General features: G+C 33.6%; 1 protein-coding gene across 2 annotated transcripts in view; it reads left to right on the forward strand.

Annotated features, from left to right (window-relative positions):
* SPOCK3 (SPARC (osteonectin), cwcv and kazal like domains proteoglycan 3) overlaps window positions 1-20,502 on the forward strand; it is a 214,663-nt gene that overhangs the window by 134,794 nt on the left and 59,367 nt on the right. Inside the window, exon 5 of one of the 2 annotated variants that reach the window (XM_062574702.1) lies at window positions 4,976-5,102. The exons of the other annotated variant lie outside the window; for it this stretch is intronic. Coding sequence (XP_062430686.1) covers window positions 4,976-5,102 — 127 coding nt within the window. The remainder of the gene's footprint in view (window positions 1-4,975; window positions 5,103-20,502) is intronic. 2 annotated transcript variants of the gene reach the window in all.

Consider the following 20,502-nt stretch of genomic DNA (forward strand, 5'->3'; position numbering starts at 1 on the left):
ATTTACATTTTAATTTATCATAAATGTTTAGAATGAAATACTCATTTCTTGAACAAAATCACATTATTTGTAAGTGAAAGTGGGCAGAATAATACTGAAAATAATGGAATTATATAGCAGCAAGGCGAGAAACTGCCTTAAATTCTAAACTTATATTGCTAATATTACACGTAGGTGGAAGGAAGTAGTATTTGCATCTTCAAGATATCTACCTTTTTTTCTTTTCCAATGCATTTTATTTGTACATGCACGTAAAAAATGTTCTTCTAAATTCTGAAATTGTACTACATACATATGCTTTGTAATCCTGACAAAAATGACAGATCATCTGTAATCTTCTAACCTGACCTCTTGGGTGCACATGCTGGGGAAAAGTAATAGCTGAATTTATTTAATTTCCACATGTATCAGCTAAATATTATACTGGTCCATAGATAAATACAAGCATCTTGCCAGTGCTATTACAGATGTTACAATATAATATTTTTTTATTCCAATATTATTTTAGAGCAACTTAACTTTTGCTTTATTTGTCTCAGATATATTTAATTATTATTAGCTGCTCAAGACAAGATTTTCTTGTATTTGTTAGGAATAATGTGAAGTTGTAAATCGAAGTAGTATAGATGTGTGTGTGCACAGGATGCTTCCGCACAAAAAGGGAATTCTGAAGGAAATTCAGTCAACTCTAATGAAAACAAATTAGATTTTGTTAATAAAAGTGTTTTTTTTTCTAATTATATTAATCGAGCCTAGCCTAATTGTGTGTCCCCTAAAAGACATGGCAAAACATTATCAGGTAGTTCCTAAATTGGAATAAATGAAAAAAAAAAACTCAAAAAAGTGCAAAAGTACTTATCAGAAAAGAGCTGCTGGAGTTCTTTAAAACATCACTTTTTTAATAACTCAAATTTGTTTCTGTCAGTCTGCATTTCAAGAATTGTATTTGAGAATTCTCAACTGTAAGTATATATCAGTTCCTTCAAGCAGTGGATGTTTTTTCCATTTTCTTGATAGACATGGGTACTCCTGCATTTTATAGATGTCATTAAATAAGTCATGTTGCAAAAAGTTAGTATTTTGCAGCTAAATTTTCAATGGGCTACATTAAGTATTCCCAAAGTATGTGCAGGTGTGATCACTGTGTACACAGAAAGGTAAGTTTATGTATGCAAACAGGTACATATGCTAAAGTAATTGGGCAGATTGGCTAATTATGTTTCTAGGCATCTGGTTGCATATGCAGTCTACAAGTATATGCACAATTTGGTGTATGCAAATTAATGCAATCACATGTGTTGCTAGTAAATTAAACCCACAGGTTTAATTTTACTCTTTAGGTGTCAACAATGTCAGATAAGGGGGAGCTTGTGTATTCTGTGCTAGTTATTTTCTTACTCCAAAGAGATCCCAGATCACTTCTCAGAAAGCTTAGAAAGACAACGTTTGTCAGTGGAAGAGGTTGAGTTTTTTTGTGGCATATTTATTATGGTGAAATAGTAACAGGAGCAAGCATATTTATCATGACTGTAATGGAATCACAAAATTAAGTGGCAGAATTCTAGTAACTGCAGGTTACAAAGATTTGGGTTTTACTGTTGTATATCTAATGATAGAACTAACAAACACAAGGAATGGGGGGAAAGCGATTTTTTTTAATAGTAGAGTAACTGATTTCTTTGTTTACTGATTCTTTTCCTCTTTAGAATTTTTAAGTATCAAAAGTAAATTGCTTTATCTGCATATTTTAAGTAACTTGTATTGAAATTATCTGTATTCTATTTAAGCAGTCTTTCTGTATCCCATTTCATTACCCCATAGACATACAGCAATGATTTTAATTCAAGATAATAATTTATATCATCATAGTGATTTCTTAACTATTTCCATGCCAATAGTTTGTATGCTTGTTTCCTAGATGGAAGCTATGTACTGTAAAAGAAAAATGAAAAAAGATAACAAGAACAAATTTGATATAATTATAGAATGGTGCAAGGAAATGTTTGAATAAACAAGTAAAAGGTGTTATTTTGTGATTTTGTGAAATGTATTTTTGTGTATATGTGCCTAACTAGTATTTTCAGTTGTTTAGCAAAATATTCTGTATTTACTTTTCATCTTTGCCTGGCAACTTGGTGCCTGGAGAATTTTTTTTTTTTTTTTTTTTTTTAAGAAAAAGCAGTTAGGCACCTATGGTAACACAGAATCTATTTGCAGAAAAACCTGAACATGGCTAGGTGTCTCTGGATTGATACCTTCTGGGAATCATTATTTATTTCGTTATTTATTATATATATCATTACATCTTCCATCCTAGTTTGGAAAATGCAGATACTCCAGTTTTAAAGAGACTTTTAAAGTTATGTACAAACCAAGATCGTGAGAGTGATTTGCTGAAGGTCCTAGGGGAATCCTGTGTAGAATAGGAAACTTGACTCTCTGCACTAAATAAGTACCCTGGAACAGCTTGTGTTTCTTTTGTTTATAGTACCTGATAATACATAAAAATGTAAAGTCTAACAAAGCTGGCTACCTGACTATGTAACCTATCTGACTATGTAAAATGTTTTATGTTGTTCTTCATACCTCTGCACTGGTTGTCACTGACTTGTGATTTCTGTGTCCTGAGTGACAATCCACATCCTTCTCTTTCACTCCTGTTAGATCATTTTACTTTTACCGTAGTCTAAAAGCTTGCTTTTTTTTCTGTATGCTCATTGAGAGCATGCATAACAGTATGAGCGAGTGTACAGGTATTTCAGGAAACTGATTGTCACTAGCCCTTTCTTTGATGTGTTTGAAGCATCTGCAGCCAAACACCTCCGTGTATCTCGCAGATCTCACTTCAGATTTCTGGGTTTTGCTGGTATCAGTGGGATTCTTCCAGTTGATACCTGGAACATTTGTAATTAACTGATGCAGTGTTTTAAAGTTAGAGTGTCTCAGATAAACCAAGATATTCCATCATGTTGATAGTTAGGACTCTCCGGACCTGTCAGTAATTTCAAGCTACTGGGGCACTTGTGAAAGACTGTCAGCAATAAAAGTAGCAAGAAATGAGAGAAAGATACAACCCTCAAAATCTAATTAGACAGGAGCACATGCTTGAAAAATTCTCAGAATATTCATGGGAGAGGAGCAGCAGATTTTATTCCTATATACTATGCATAACCAAAGATACAGTTCAAATTTGCCTTGCCTTTCTTTACTAGAATTGAAATGAAATGGTTTATGTTTAGTCTTCAAATGATGCTACTCAGCAGAAAATACCAGTATTTATTATTAATTGAGGTGTTATATTTTTGAGTTGTTTCCTTATTGTGCCTTTCCAGATGAACATGAACACTTCCTGTACAGATATTTTACCACTGATTATGCTACCTGTAATTGAGGCTGTTGCTGGCTTTTACAGCAGTAACTCATATCTTTGTGTATAACATGTGCCAGGTACACTGTAAAATATCTGTACAGTTCAGAATTTAGTCACACAAAATATATGAATGTAAATTAGTATTTGTAAAGTTTATTTTTCTGCTTAAAGACCACATTTAAAGCCCAAATTATGGAAATCATAAACAATAGCAGTGTAACTGTGAATCGGTTCTTGACCATCACTAGTTTACCACTAGGTGTGTGCTTTTATGCTTTTACTCTGTACATTGAAACTGCAGGATGTGGAGCTTATTTTCTCTTATTTCATTTCTCTTTATCAGTCCAGGCAAGTTCTTCTGAAACAATGATTCATGAATAATTAGCAGAATAGTTCTTTATTATAACTGCTCTGTTCAAGGGTATTTGATTTGATGTTTTTTTTATGAATTCGAACATTTACTCATTTGGTGTGTCTTGACAAGTCATTGCTGTGTTCTGAGAATAATAATTTTTAGATACCTGATAAAGGTTCCAAAATGAAAACGCAATATAAAAGTCATATGTTACTGTTCTATTATCTTACTTGTATGAAAGCCATTAGTATATAAGGCATTTGGAAGGTCAGTCTATAAATCAGAGGACTCTCATAAAGGAGTTGTTTCAGGATATGATAGTTGCTAAAAACTTTCATAGGTGCAAAAAGCTGCTGGAGAAATTCATGAAATAAAAATTCTTCTAAAGCTACAAAGAGAAAACACTTATGGCTGGGGATGTTCCCTATGCCACAAATTACTGAAGGCTGGGAGAGTATTCTGAGGAAGTATGAGTACTTATTTCCCCTGTTTTTATGCTCTTATCTAGGCAGCTGCTATGGACTACTGTCAGATACAGGTGGATACTAGGAGACAAATACTAGGCAAGACAGTCTTTTAATCTGAGCCAGTGTGTAGCTTTTGCTTGGCTTAAAACGATCCATCTGTCTATATCTGTCTGTATCTCCATATACATACAGGTAAATGGATGTTCACAAGCACATGTAAACACGTATACAGATCAACTCTATCTTCCAGTTAATTGCCTGTTTTTTTTTTTTAATCCAAATTTTATATTGGACTGTGAAGTCTAAATTTTAAGAAATGTAAAACATGAGGGACAGTGGTCGAAGTAAGGTAAACAGTATACTGAATGACCTTTTTACTGTTTCTATGGTAAGTATTTGTCATTTTAAATATTTATATGTAACCTTTTTAAACACGAGTATTAATAACGGTCCTATTCATACTGGTTAACAAAAGCAAGCGAATTCCCACACAAATCAAACTTATTTCACTGATTAGTAAGTATGACCATCAGCAAAACATCATCTTATTTTTTTTTCTATCAAGAGGACTTAGATGTTTAAATAATATGCAGGCATCAGGTATCACTGCAGTAAGTATGATATGAAAGCTATATACCAAAGACTGTACCAGCACTTTACTTGAAAGGAAACTTAATGGCTGAAATTATGTATGACTTGTTTGTAAAGGCTCATAAAGTACCCTGAATGTATTCTAATTTTACTACCACTCACCAGAATTACATACTTTTTGTTTACTTACAGTATGAAAGAGGCTGGTTTAGGCCATAAACAGTGGAGGGGTGGTCCCATTTCCTCAAACTGCAAGCAATGTCCAGTAGTTTATACCAATCCTGTTTGTGGATCAGATGGTCACACATATTCTTCTCAGGTAAGAATTAAATAAAGAATTGAATTACTCTTTCATTGTTCCAGTCAATTCCATCTCTCGGAAAGCAAATAAAAAAATGTAACACAGATCAACATTTTTTTATTTTGACTAAAATACATATTCTATATACCTATTATGTATAATAAGACAAAAAAGCAAAATGGCAGTAAATTCCAATTAGCATAAAACAATAATTAACAATGGAAGCACAATGTAACAGTGCTCCACAATGTGACAGAGCCCCAGATCAAGTCTGTCTACTAAAGAAACCCAGGCAGTGTTTTGAATAGCAAAAAAAGTGTTGTGTAGGTCTCCAGTTTCGGGAGAGAAAATCTGATAATTTAAATTTTCCTGTTGACCACCAGGAATGCATTCTGAGCACCTGGGCATACAAGCAAAATAGACAGCTTAATAATATACTGATGTAAATAATGGATGCACATATTTCCTTCTTGCAAAAGATTTTTATATATTTGAAGACCATAATCAAATCTTCCTTCTATATTCCTGAACCCTTGTTTCTTTTCCGTTATACTTATTTAGAGTGAGTGTAATCATTGTAAATATGTTACTATCTACTTACCTTGTCTTTTGTAGAGAAAAAGAGTTTGCTCTTCTCACACTGAAATCCAGTAAACATGTCATTAGTAGAGTGCTCAGCTTAAACTTGGGAAAGCGCACTGGGTGATAATGATGCTGAAACCAAATCGATTTGTTTAACATATACTCTTAAAACTTTCAGAAGAAAAATGTTTGTCTAGCATTATCAAATGAATTATTTATAGGAGAAAAGAATATGTACTCTAGAAGGACCTGTTTTTATCAGAAACTGCAAGCAATTCAGTAATGTAAATGGAGCTACTGTATTCTGTCAGTTCACACATCTGTGTCCTTTCACTACCAAATTGTTTCCAATACAAATAATATCTAGTGCTCCAAAAAAGTATATTAACAATAATAATAAAAATAATAATGCTGATTGTTGTAGATTAAACTGTCAGAAACACACAAGCTTTATTCATTACTTGTAAAGACAAAATGCTTTCTTGTATAATATTTTAAGCAAATATTTTCCATTACTTACAGATTCTAGAACTCCTGTTTGCTGTATTGAATTTTCTTTTGATTTTCAACTGCAGTCACATACTTTGACTTTTACAAAAAAGGAGTAGACTTTCCAGGAGTAACTGGCTGTTGAATTGAACACCAAATATTCTCTCCACTCTTACTATAATAAAAACATCAGTATATAATTAGTCTTGAAAATTCTTACGCTTTTATGATGAATCTTACTTTAGAAAATGTTTTTCTTAAAATCCCATTACTCAGAGATATGTAAATATGTAAGAATCATAATTTTTCTGTTAAAAAATTTAAATCTAATTCTAACACTCACACCAGGATATTTGAGGTCCAATACATGAATGTTGGATTTTTTGGCTTATGAAAAAGATAATTCTTTTCCAGTGATACTGAAACGTTTGATTTAGATATTTGAAAATATTCTTATTTTCATTCACAGTAACATCCTGTCTACCTATTATCAAGAGCTTGAAATGTGCATGCATCTTACTAGACATTAGATGTTTTTATCAATTGGCCTTTCTTTTACTGAATTCTACAAAGGCTTCATGAGTGTCCAAGCATAGCCTGTGTATAGCTATAAAACAGAAGATAGTCCCTAAGATCTTGAAGTTTAGATAGACAAGATAGATAAATTCATATAGATAAATACTGAATGAGCAACTTTTTAAAGTAATGCAAACTTTATCCGTTACAGTCTCTCCCTACTTTCTTCCTAATGTTCTTGTATATAAATGGCGCAGCTGTTTTTTACTCTCATTGCCTATTCCTTATATTATCCCCTGTCCATTCCACAGAGACTTACAGGAACTCTCACAGTCTTTGAGGAGAAAACAAAACAAAAATAGAAAAAGTAGACCTTAGTTTTACTTCTACCTTTTGTTTCTCTTGTTCTTTGGAGGGTGTGAAGTTCTCTGGAGGAAAGAACAGACAAACTTTTTGTAGCCACTCTCTGTCCACCATGGAGGTGCAGAAGTGGTTCTCCTTCATAAACAAAAGCACAGTGAGAAGCGAAATGAAAAGTAAAGAAAAGAATATTTTGTGAAAAACAAAGCGTAATCTGTAAAACTGTATCAGAAAAGAGGTTTTTAGAAATCTTAAGAGTGGCCAGAGTAAAATGAAAATAAATAAGACAAAATATTCAGGACAAGCCTGAGCGCTTCTAGTTCTGCTAATTGAAGAATAAGCTTCTCTAACCATATTTATCTTTGGGAAATAAAGCCAGTAGTTCCATTTTTGTCACAGAAATGCTTGTTTCTAGAGCTGTAAAACAATTTACACTCATTTTTAGAATCACTGTTGTCTACAATAAATTACTGTATGAGACATGTAGTAACTCATATCAGTAAGCCATATATGATCGAACTCTGATGCCTTAGTAGAAGAGATCAGAGTTGATTCATTTTGTCTGGAAACATATGGGAATAAGTTCCATGTAGAATCGGGTAACTGCAGGAAAACTATGTTCTGAATAGTCCTATGCCTTCTAATGGCCTGGTTTGAAGTAGATATAAAGAATTCTGTAAATAAGGATGAGATGCTGATATTTTTACATATGTACATGCTTTTTGATGGGGATGTCTTCCCAAGCAGAATGGTGAGAAATGAATGGAGTAAATAGATATACTGTGCTTCTTTCACAGTGCATTATCAGAGCTGCAACCTGTGTGGTAATGTATACTATCCTCCATGTCCGTTACATAGGTTTAATGGAAAAGCATCAGAGAGCATTTGCAGGGATTTTCCTCTTGCCTTCCACTAGCTGGTAGATTTTAAATCTAGATTTAGAGCAGCAAAAACAATTTTTTTTTTTTAAGTTATGACCACCAAAGATCTGTCTTAGTATTCCTTTCAATGATATTATGATTTAGTATTCCATGGTGTGATTATATCAAAATAAAGGTTCTTATAAGGTTATTTTAGGGCCATTTATTTTTTAAATTGACATAAATATAAATGTTTGTGTCCTTTCCTCCAGGCAAAGTTTAGTTTCATTGTGTCATCAAGCTCCCCTGGAAGCAATTTAGTGTAGTTTCATGATATAGCAATTTTGGTTTTTTTTGAGAATGCATTTTGTTAACGGTTGTGGCAAATTGTACAACATAGAATTGTATGGTTTCTGAAAATAAGTCAGTAAATAGTTAATAATATCATAAAGCATAGCCAGGCAGCTGAATAGTTATCTAACGAGCACTACTTTGGGATGGTTTTCAGGTCAAGCACATGCTAAATATCTGGCACTGAATTATGTAACAATAGAATTTTCATACTCATTTTTGCTTAGAAAAAATTAAGCAATCAAAATGCTTAGACATTGTAGTGAGAAAGGTTAACTTCTAAACTGAGCTTATCCAGGGTTAGGTAACAGTGTCCTGTCTCCCGTTGATTTTGGTAGGCCAGACTAGGATTTACTGTGTTATCAGTGTGTGAATATTTGCCCCTCAATTAATGACATACAGTCAATCTAAAGGAAAAGTAGCAGGTGCAAAACATTCATCAGGGCAGCATAACAATATTGAAGTAAAAGTATTACATACTGAAATGCTGAGTAATCAAACTGAACATTAATTGCTATGTGAGAAGAGATTCAGTGTAAAGAGATGCTGCAGTTTTCTTACCAGAGTGGTGTTATAAACAGCTTTTACTTAATAATACTTTAAATAATACTGCATTTTACACTTCATTAGTATAGTTTTATCTTCTACATTTCTTTAAACTTGGGCATTTGAAAGTGAATTATTCTAGTGAATTCTCATACGGTGCTGTAACTTAAGGCTATGCTGCCCCATGCATTTGGTAACCCATCCATTGCTGCTGGAACAGCTTGTGCATCCTGTTTCTAGCCTCATCTCTCCTGAAAGTAAAAGGAGAATAAACAGGACGTGCAGTGCAGCTCAGGCGGAATGTTTGGTGGCAGCAACCTGCCTTTGGCAGGTTGTCTTACCGGGGGATGCAACTTACTGCAGTCTAGCACACATGCGATAAAACCAATGTGATTGCAGACGATAGGATAATGCTGTGTTTGGGAGGCTTCTGTTGGAATAATTCTCCCGTTTTACAGTCTATTCCAAGGGGCCTTTCTGATAGATGACCTTGAGTAATGGGTCAGATGTTGGGTGAAATTTTCTTTTGAGTGTGTTTTTGTATATTTTAATTATAGCTCTGGTGTTTGGTATAATAGACTGGAGTTTTCTATCTCTTTGGCTGAACATGATCTAATCTTCAAGTAATCCCGCTACAAAAAAGATCTGACTGTAAATGAGATCAGTGAGCAAAGCTTTGAATATTTTGAAAAGAAAACACCACAGAAATAAATTCATTTTTAAAATATGCCAGTTGCTCCATAGTTTTATTCCAGAATAACCATCAGTTATTGCATTCTCAGACCAGCTTTTTGATTAGCAGCAATTTTCTTAAGTCACTTTGATAGAGAGGTTTTTTTATGGAAAAATGTTCTCTCCTACCTGTGAAAACTTCATATGATTGGCATATCTCTAAGCACAAAATAGCAATAGAAATGGTATTTTACAAAAATAATGGATCTAAACTAGCTTTGCAGGCTAAGATATAGAAAAGCAAACAGTCAGAATGAAGGGTATGATTTTCTGATGGTACTTTACAGGTAGATGGAAATGTGGACATACATTTATACTATCTACAAGTACTTCCTACGGTCTCTGAAGTTATGATCCCTTTCTCAATAAAGGGGCAAATATGAGACAGTGAATAAAATCACACTGTTTATGTATAGGAGAGTTTTGTACTAGTTCTTTACTCTGTCTAAGTTTCAATACTCTGGTTTATAATTTTATGAACCTAAATTCCTAGATGTTTATTCTCAGGGCATCCCCCACTTTTATTCATTTCAGGTGCTTTCAGGACTTTTACTCAATAATCTGCATCTCCTAACAGTGTTACCTATAAGAGTGTATGTTTGGAAGACTCGTAGAAAATAAATATTAACATTTTTAATCCTTGATATTAATTTAATCTTTGCTCTATTATAAAAGTTAAATTGATTGAAGTATACTTATTAGCTTTTGAGTTTTCAGGATGCCTGCTTGAGCTGTTGACAATTCCTTTCTACTTCAGAAAAGATTTATTAAAGCCTTAGGTATTCGGTTTTGATTATCTCTGTGATTATTTTATTCACATTACTCCAAATTGTTATCTTGTGAGGGATTGTGAGGGATCAGAATGTTGAAATGTCTGATCTATCTGTTCTCTAATACTAAATGAAAGTAATTTTCACAACCCTGACTGAGCGTATGTCAGTCTTACTTTTTAGATTAGGCTGAAGTACTATCTCTTTCCTTCTTTATCTGTTTTGCTGTTAAACAATCTGTTGTAGACTTAACAGTGAATGAGATGCAGCCAAAAATAATAATATTGAATGATTTCAATGCCATAAGATAATGTAATCTCTCCAAAATAAATCTCTTCCAGCTGCTCTACTAATACCTACCGGAAAGTAGGGTGCTTTAAAAATGTTTCTCCAGTTAAAAAGGAGCCTCTCAAAATTAAGACCAGCCAAAATGATCTGATCCAAATGAGTAACTGTAAAGCCTTCTACAGACCAAATCTACTTTGAACTGTAACTGCAACGAGGTACTTGTTTGCCAATGTACCGCAATGACAAAATGCACAAAGTTGCTATGCCAACACTTCCTTGAGGGAGGCTGGCCAATAGTCAGTGAGATACAGTGTGTCTTGCTTGCTTGATCTGTGTATTAGACTTTATCAAGCTGAAGTAATCTTTACAGAAATTTTAAGGAATTACAGAAAGTTTAAGGAAACTCCTTGCTGTTTAGATACATATTTTTTAAAAGATTAACATTAAAAAATCAAGACATGAAGTGTTCTGGTATTCCAGTTTCCATCAAATCAACAACTTTAACCAGTAATGACTGAAATGTTCCCCGGAACTTTTAAATTGGTTAGCTGTGATACTCAAAAAATAAGGCAGAGAAATGTCAGAAAGGCGACTCACTTTACTTGGTCCATTTTTCCAGCATGCTAGGTGCTCTAAAATTTTCGGATTATGTGATCTCCTTTCATCAACTATGATCCAAAATAAATAACCGATGTAGAGAATAGAAATGGTAGCTTAGATGACACAAGTACTCTATAATACCTTCAATATATATATATTTTTTTTTCTGGGAGCATCTCAGTATTTCTTAGACTAGGGCAGCATCTTTATTCTTACAAGGTTGGAATTTGTCTTCTTTTTTTATTTTCAGAATACTATGTTTCATATAAAATTATATATTTGATTTACATGAAAATATAAATTTAATAATGCAATACAAATAAAAAATCCTACGCCATGGACTGGAAAAAATTTTCTCAAATCCTGTGCTGTGTAATACTTCCATATTGTTTCTTTAAAAAGTATTAAGCTTTCTGTAGAGTATAAACAATCCAGGCTAGAAGGACAAACCAATAAAAGATTAGGATAAATAGACAAGAGAAGGTTAAAACTGTCAGCATTTTAATAAATCCTTTTATATCAGAGTATACCAATGAAAAATAATTAATGTAGAAAGAACTCAGATTCATAACCTATTAATGAAAATCTTAATTTGTATTTTGTCAAACAGGCCAGTAAAACAAGAAAAATCAAATGGCTGAAATTTAAGAAATAGAAGATAGTGTTAGTTTCTTAAACGGTTAGATTGCATTAGAGGTATCCATAGTTATCTGCAGATTAAATGACAATTTTCTGAACAGTTGCTTTAACCAGCAAAAATTAGTCATTTGAAAATAGTATTCAAGCTAAGTTAAGCTCGGTATTACAGCTAGGTTAATCAGACTCATTTTGTCACGATAGTTCTTTTCCAGGAGAATGTGTCAATGTTATCAGCAGGCACAAACAGATAAGAGGCTGAACGCAGCAGCTGCCACTGGCCCAGTTATACCAGTGGAGAAATGATGGGGAACAGAAACAGTTCCAAAAAGAAACAGAAAGATGGCTTTGGAGGGTTAAGAAATAACATATGACATTCTTCAGTTTGCATAGCTATGTGAAACATTAAGGCACCTGAGAAAGCAGTGGAGGGGACAGTGACGTGCTGTGCAATTGCGAGACAGTGATCAAAAGCTGGAGAAGATTGTCTCAGACTTACCAGGCAGAACATGGTTTCACCAGAGGGGGGGGGATAAATGAAGGTAGTAATTGGTGAAGCAGGTGAAGTTAGAGGGTTGGGTTTTTTTTGCTCTTAGGGGTTCTGTTTGGGCTTTTTTTTTAAAAAAAAAAGAAAAAGGGAAAATTACCTATTTCTAAACAAAAAATCAAAAGAGAACAACCTTTGAGAGTTAATGGTAGATAATCTGTGATAAAAATGAGGTAAAGTGGCAAGTGGTAAACTTGAAAAATGGCTCAGGACTTGGCCCAGCAAAACCGTTTCAATGTTACAGAAATGATTCTCTGAAAGAAGCTCCCAAAGAGTATGTCAGAGTAAGTGGTGGTATGGAAAATGCATATAGGCACTTATTAGAAAAGAAGAAGTTTAATGGTGCATGATATAGTTTTGTTGTCATGCCCAGAGTGAAATGCTCGACTGTCAGACACACAATTCCATTTTCTTTTAAGCATTTCTTCCAGTGCCACAGGGGCAAGGAAGAGAGCCATGTCCACAGAAATTGTTCTTGTACACATCACCTGAGTCTTAGATAGGCACTTCAGATATGGGAATTGACAAAATGGAAGAAAATGTATCGACAAAGAAATTTCTGATTTATTTTTTGAGTTACATGATTTGACTCTTTCAGAAAGCAGTTTGTCTCTTTCTCTGAGCTACCTGTGTGTCATAAAAGGTAGTAAATTTAGGCCTTTAGAGAGGGATCATTTCCCTAAATAAAATATGTAGCTGTACTATGGTACCATTATTTAAAAAAAAAAAAAAAAAAAAAAAAAGCCAGTAAACTAATTTAAATGCGTGCTATGTTGTGGGGTTTTTCATCTAATTTCTCTTAATTCTGATTAATCTTTTGTTATTGCGAACTTATTTAAACCAGGCATCACTTTCAAGTGCACTGAACCATGAGAATTTGTTTATTTTTTTCCTTAATGTGTCTCCTTTTCTCCTCATAATCGTAGTGGAAGTTAAATAAATGCTTATCAAGAGCAGTGGACCATGGATTATTTTGTTGACTATTCCATGTACTGCTGTCTCCTGGAGCGCTATAATAAATGTTTGTTTGTTGTCATTTCCTTCCCTTTTTCTGATTGAACTTCCATTTTTCTCTGCTTCTATGTTTCCCTTTAAGAAGGGGTTTTTGAAACAACATACATATAACAGACATAAAGGAAGATGTACTTAACATTACGTAGCTATCGTGGTTTTGGTTTTCTTCAACAATTAATGGAACAGTAAGCATCTGAAAACCTACAGAACTACAAATAAAGTGCAAATGTCTAGAGAAAATGGAATTGTACAAGTTAAAATTTATTAGAACCTGCAATTAAATTTAGTAATCAAACAGAACAAAGTGTTCAGCTTCTAAGAAAAGTATTCTTACACAGTGTTCATGTAGATCACATCAGCACTTAGGAAGAACCTGAAATACTGTGAAGTTTCAATTAGTAACATTAGGCTTTGTACCAGTAATTTTTACCAGTACCACTACAAACTAGTCATGCTGTCGCCAGAGAAAAAGGAAAGTAGCAGTTCTAGCAATTTAGCAGATCTCAGTGAGGTAGAATATCTGCAACATTAAAGAATCATCTCCAAGTCACACTATTTTTATATTTGTAATCTTGAAAATCTCACAATGAAATACTGTAAAAATGGACAAATAATTATGCCGCTACTTATCCTTCCCTGAATACAAATTCAGTCTTATCAACTTGGTAAGAATATTCCTTCAAATTTGCAATATTTTTTGTGTTCTCTAGCTGAACCACAGAAAACAGTCTTGAATCCAAGACTATCTAATGTATAGATGATGTGATTCCCTGTAACCATATTCACTTTCCTCCCAAAATTGTTTCAATTTAAAATATGCAAAGCCACGTATGGGAAAACATATCTGGATGTTTTGGGTTGTGTGAATTTTACAACACTGCGTATAGCTCTAAAGTTCCAATTCACTCACTTTAGTTGAGGCCCTAATTAAAGAAGAAAAACAAAGCAAAACAAAAAGTTTTAAGAATATACAGATGATACTCGGGGAAGTTGAGTGTTTTAGCTACCTTTCAAATAAAGTCCGTATCATTCCCCTGAAAATACGGCATCTCTCAGGAAACCTGCTGTCTTCATAGCTTCAATGATTTTCTTCAGAAGTGTGGTTGTGATACCTCTTACCTTCAGTCCTTTTCTAGCAGATAGAACAACTGCCTGGCCTGTTTACTTGCATGTTCGATGCCTTTTAAGCTGTCTGCTTTCTGCTAAATTTGCAGAAAGCAAGTTAGGAAGCAAACTTTTCTTCCATAAACATCAGTTTAAGACATACTTTATCACTCTGGATTGTGTGGGATTATTTTTTTTTCTTGGCATTAATTTTTAGATTAAAGTGAAACTGAATATTTCTTAACAATCAAGTTTGGTCTTGGAAGATGACTTGTATAAATTAGAAAAAGATAGGACAGTAAAATAACTAAGTCCAGAAACAATGCGTCTGTATATTGATGTACACTGGATAAGAATTATAAAAAAGATAGGGATCTGAGAAATATGAGTGAACATGAGAGGTAAAGCCTCTGAATTGTAGCAAAGTTCTAGAAAAAAATGCAGCATGAAGTTTCTGGAAGAGAAAAAAATAAGAGTTTATGAAGCAAGATCTGCCTCTCTAGCTCTTCATTCAAAATATAACACAGAAAGATATGGCTTTGATTCATCCTGATTTTGCGCCATATTTGTTTGGTTGTTTTTGAGAAAATTAAAATAAGGAAACATTCTGTATATTTTAGAAATGAAATATTAACAACGAAAAGTAGAAGGATTTAAGGACATTTATGTGCTTCTCTGCACAAAAGTATTCTTTGGAGTTCAAGAGAAGATAAATGTAATCTAGAGAAAAATGGCCATGCTTTGGAATATTAACTCCCACCTGTACAACAAAATATTTCTTTTCTGGCAGGATGAAAAACATTATAAACATGGAATTTCATAAATGATAACACATGAAACCTGTTTAGGATTTTTTTTTAAAAAGCCCAGTAGTTTGAATTAAAATAAATGTTAGCATATATTTTAGATGGCTGAAGAACCAAAGAGAAAGGAAAGCCCTAGAGGTAACATGATAACAAGAAAACTGAGAGTACCTAGGTGTCTGTACGTTCTGATCAAAATCATGATTCTGTAGCACACTGCTCAGGGGTTAACCTAAATATAAATGCATGTAGAGAATTTTTTTTTCCAGATTGTTGTGGTCTAGTTTAAATATCTTATGGACTTAGACAGGATAATGCAGCATGGACTAACTAGGTCTCTCTGTGTACAGACTTGTTTTGTTCCCCCTGTAATTGAAGATTAATGAGCATGCCATTTAGATGATATTTTAGCTCACATATAATTTTATAAATATTTCAACTTATATATAATTAGATAAATTTAACTTATTTAATTAGTAATGCAATCAGTGAGCATGGTTTAAGAAACCACATCACATTAAAAATACAGTGATAATGCATGTTAATAGCCAATAACTAGATTCTTTTAACAAACGATTCCATGATTTGACAAGCCATTTGAGTCTTATTAGAGAGCTTCATAGCTTTGCCATTGCCCTTATTTTAACCATTGCTATTACGCAAAAATTTGCATGTCAGCTGAAAATCGCTGAGGCTTTCTCTTGGCTGATTTGCAACCAAAATATTCAGCTGTTTCTAAGAGGAAGGTTTGGGAGAATTAGAAGTTTTGAATCATTTTCAAATTTGAAGTGGGAGCTGACAATGAGTTAGCTTTGTGAGAGCAATATTCCTTTTTCTCTCTTGAGAGAAACCTGTCCAAATTACAAAATTTTGAATGCTAGCTTTTGTACATGTAGCAGCAATGTACATACACTAGGGATCCCATGAACTTCTAGGGTTGAGTGACATTCTGTGCATCTGTAACTCTGGACTGCTAGAGTTGATGGAGTTTGAAGCATAGAGTCTGAAATATTGAAATTTGGACTGTGTCAGCCATAACTCTGAATAAGAGTCAGAATTTAGAATATACACTTAAGTATTTATGTATGTATGTCTGAAAAAGAAAATATTAATATCAACAGTTTACAACAGGCAAAAACATGCTTGCACAGGCTATTACTCTGTTTTGAAAATGTATCAGTGATTATAAATTGAGGATAAGCTAGAAAGAGAAGGAATAATATAAGAAAGAATAACATGTATCTTTACCTCTTTAGTGAGTCAAGTATTTAAAAACATTTCAAATATAAAAACATAAAGAGAATATTTAGCGACTGTCTTAATTTATATAGAATTTATTTTCTTCTAGGAATATTGAATTATTGATTTGGAATTGAGATACATTAGAACAAAAAAGACTGAATATTATTGATAATACTTTTCTCAATCTTCAATTTACTAGAAATAGTACTTTTCAAGTAAAGATATTATAGGGTTTTGTCATTTAGCATGAATTAAGCTTTACATTTTCACTTGAAGGTATAAGCTGCTAATTTACCTGCAAAATGTGTATAATAAGATGGTAAGGTATGTATTTATCAAACTGAGTAGGTACCTAAAAATTCAGATGTCTGATTTAGAAAGCAGATAGGTGCTTAGAAGGACTTTCAAAAGCTTCTGAGCAGCATGTGTCTCAAAAGCCAAGACAGGTAGATGTCTCATTTAAATAATCCCAGTAGGCATTTATCTGCATCTTCCTGTGCGTTAATATATTTTGTAGGCTATCCCCGAAAGATTGCATACCTAAGTGACCTGACTTCAGACTTTTCTTTTTATGTCATTGAACTGCACAATGATGAAGAAAACAAGCAAGAGCTATAGAGATGAACAAGAAAACACTTACATACAGAGTTTCATTTTGTCATGTAAATTGCTTTTTCTGGTTCTTAGCCTTATGAACAATGTATCATCAGTTCTCTTTCAACCACAGAAAATTTTCTTTACTTGTGGTCTTGGTTCAGTTAGCATGTGTCCTTTGATTCTACAGTCAAAATGATGGTTACAAGCCTTTGCAGTTCGCATTTTTTAATTTTTTCTTTTAAACAATAGTGCTTATCTGCTGAAAAGCTTTTTACCTGAACATCCTTTGTTTATGTAAATGATGCATGTAATTAACAGGTTGGTATAGAATTAGGAAAAATCAATTGATGCTGACAGGAAATTAAGGCATCTTTAGATCCTTGGATGACACTTCATAACCAAATTTACGGGTTAATTTTTAATTTCAAAGGTCTGAATTAGTTGAAAATACAGTATCTTGGCATTATGTTTAGCTGAATTTTTTTTTTAGTTTGCAATCCTATATTGTAATTATTTATGTTTCTTGACTGCACTTTCTAAAGAATTATATATTGGCTTAATCATTTTTAAATTATATTTAACAGATTAATGTCATTAACTCTGATATTTTCACCTACATTTTAAACCAACCTAAAGTGACACCATTGCAAAAAGAACCAATACTAACCATTCCCTGATACTGGCCACTTGCATCTACCAGTCCTTTCCTCTCTTCCTTGTTCTTTATCAGATAACATTCCATGCTGCGCTGGATCTGGAACGTAATCAGATTAAAGCTTACTTTTTTTTTTTCTTCTTCACTCTTCCTCCCCACCCCCACCTGATTAGTGACAGGAATCACCAATCCAGTTAAAGCATATTCTAGTTTTTTACATATTTTACTTTTAGAGATTCAACTCTGAGGCCATAATTTCATCTAGCAATTTGCTCAAAATATGGTAAAAGCAAAATTTTGACCAAAAGAATATATGTAGGCTTCATGAAATGATAAAGTGAGAAGATTAGGAGTATGGATTAGCAAAATGGCATGAAAATGGAAAATGTTCAGTACTTAGTATTGGTAAACAGAGATCACCTGTGCAATCCTCAAAGGGATCAAATTCTAAAAATGGGGAGAAAGTAGAGATCTTTGTTGATGGACAAATTTGGAGCTCTGTGGGAGATATCTGCTAGTAAAAGGCACGATGAAACTGAAAGAAGTATTAACACTTCATTTTCCTCTTCGGCAGCTTTCCTTTTCTCAGAGACCCTGTTGATTTTATCATAAAAAAATCTTTTACCATCCATTAATGGTCACCTGGAAAACAGACAGGAAAGGAAGAACTGTGAGCTTTGTTTGTAAGAATGTGTACAGTTGAGAGGATATTCCAAATTCTGTTCTCTCAGCTCTTTTATTTATTTGCTAGGTTTCTCTGCTTGACCAGTGGATGTTCGTGTGGTATGGCAGTGGTCCAGAAGGCTGTGGTGTAGAACTTCCAACTGGGAGATGTACCACAGGGATAAGATTTTGGAATTCTCCTATGTCTACTGATATCTCTAGTTTCAACTACCCTAGATCACATCTCCTCCTCTTCTGTACATTGGAAGGTTTGGTTAAAAAGAAGCAAATGTGAAAGAGTTGAGGAGTCAAAGTTAGCACTAGGGCCTCTTTTTCTCTCCTCTCTGTCTCATTGGCTAGCATCAGAATCATTATCCATAAAGGCAGTTGGGACTGATAACAAAAATTTACCATATTAACTTTTTCTATCTGTATGGATTTTTATATTCAAATTAAATTTTTGTAGTATATGCACTAATAACTATGAGCTGAAGCTGAATTTAATTATTCATCAATGTATTTTTAGAATTAATAGCAAACCCTATTTAGTTTTAAATTCACAAAAGAGATACGGACATCTAAAGAGTTCTCATTATCCAGATAAGGTACAATTAAAGGTGGCAGTTACCTTTCAGAGTTAAAACATTTTTCACAGTTGCATAATTATTAATTATTGGTTGTCTAAAGTATAACTTATTATATGCTCAGCATTAAATGTGCTTGTTCTAGAAAGCATTTCTTTAAGTGTCATATGCCTCAGCACATCAAAATTTCTGTAAGATTTTAATTTGCATCTAATTCACACTCCATCATACATTGTGGAGTTATGTTTATACTGTAGAGAAGTTGTGTTGACATATCTGACCTAACTTCAAGCTTCAAGGACTGATCGTAATATTTCTATGGCTTAAACACAGAATGAATGCAATTCTCACTCAGTACCCAAGTGTAGGATCTGGCAGCTAACTTATGCTGACTTCCATACTGTTGAGGGGTACCATCTGTGTCTAGCTGCCACTACATATATATATATATAAGGCAAAGGAAAGCTGAGGGGATTATCTGTAGACTGTGCTGGAAGGCACTAGCATATGAGATACTGGCCCTTACTTGCCTGGGAAACCATTCGTGTCCTTATTAACTTTAGTTAGTTTGTTCAAAGCCGGCTCAGATACTCCTAGCAAGATAGGATTACTCTGGAAAAAATAGTATCTTGTTATTGAGATAGCATTCTTATAAAGGTGCAGAACTAAGTCTATAAAAATGTCAGCTTGCATACAAGCTGGGAAATGCCAAATTTAATGTTGCACAAGTAATGTTTGAGTTTCTTCTTGGATACATACTTATTCTGTCACTCACTCTATTTCACAGGACTCTTCCCTCACTTAATGCACAGAATGGACATACCTCTTACATATCTAATGAAAAGTTTGTTTTCTCACCATTGTTCAATACAGTTTTATATCTTTTATTATACTGTAGCCATACAGTAGAATTAAATTCTTCCTCTGTTTTAATGTCTTCTTCCCTGCAGTACTTGAGAAGTCTGCAAATAGTAACTCATTTACACAGTCTCATCACAAGCCTTCTGCATGACTTGGTAGTGCTGTTTCACAGATAAAAGACTGTGTGGCACATAAATGAAAGCCAGATTATTCTTGAGGTTTGGGTGTCCAATTAAAGAATATTTTTTTGTTTCATATTTCATATTGCAAAGCAGTTGTTCAGTTCTTATTAGTTTGAGTTGAAACTAAGAATATTTAACATGTTGCCAAATCGGATGTCAGGACTGCAAGAGCTCAGATAACTGCTAGTACAGATTCAGTACCACACAGAAGAATTTTAAGTTAGCTAGGATCCTTGGGCCAGCAAGAGCATAATATTCCCTTTCCTTTCATGCATGCTCCCTACTTCATTCACTACACATTTTCTAATTTCTCCAGGAAGTCAGAATGTTTTATGCAGGCAGTAGTCTCTTGATCCTACTTCATTCCCAGAGCCAGTCTATCATGTACTTCCTTATTCAAAGAAGTGGAGGTCATCTGGTCTACTCCGTTCCTCAA

Source organism: Rhea pennata, chromosome 4 (genome assembly GCF_028389875.1).
Source record: "Rhea pennata isolate bPtePen1 chromosome 4, bPtePen1.pri, whole genome shotgun sequence".
NCBI lineage: Eukaryota > Metazoa > Chordata > Aves > Rheiformes > Rheidae > Rhea > Rhea pennata.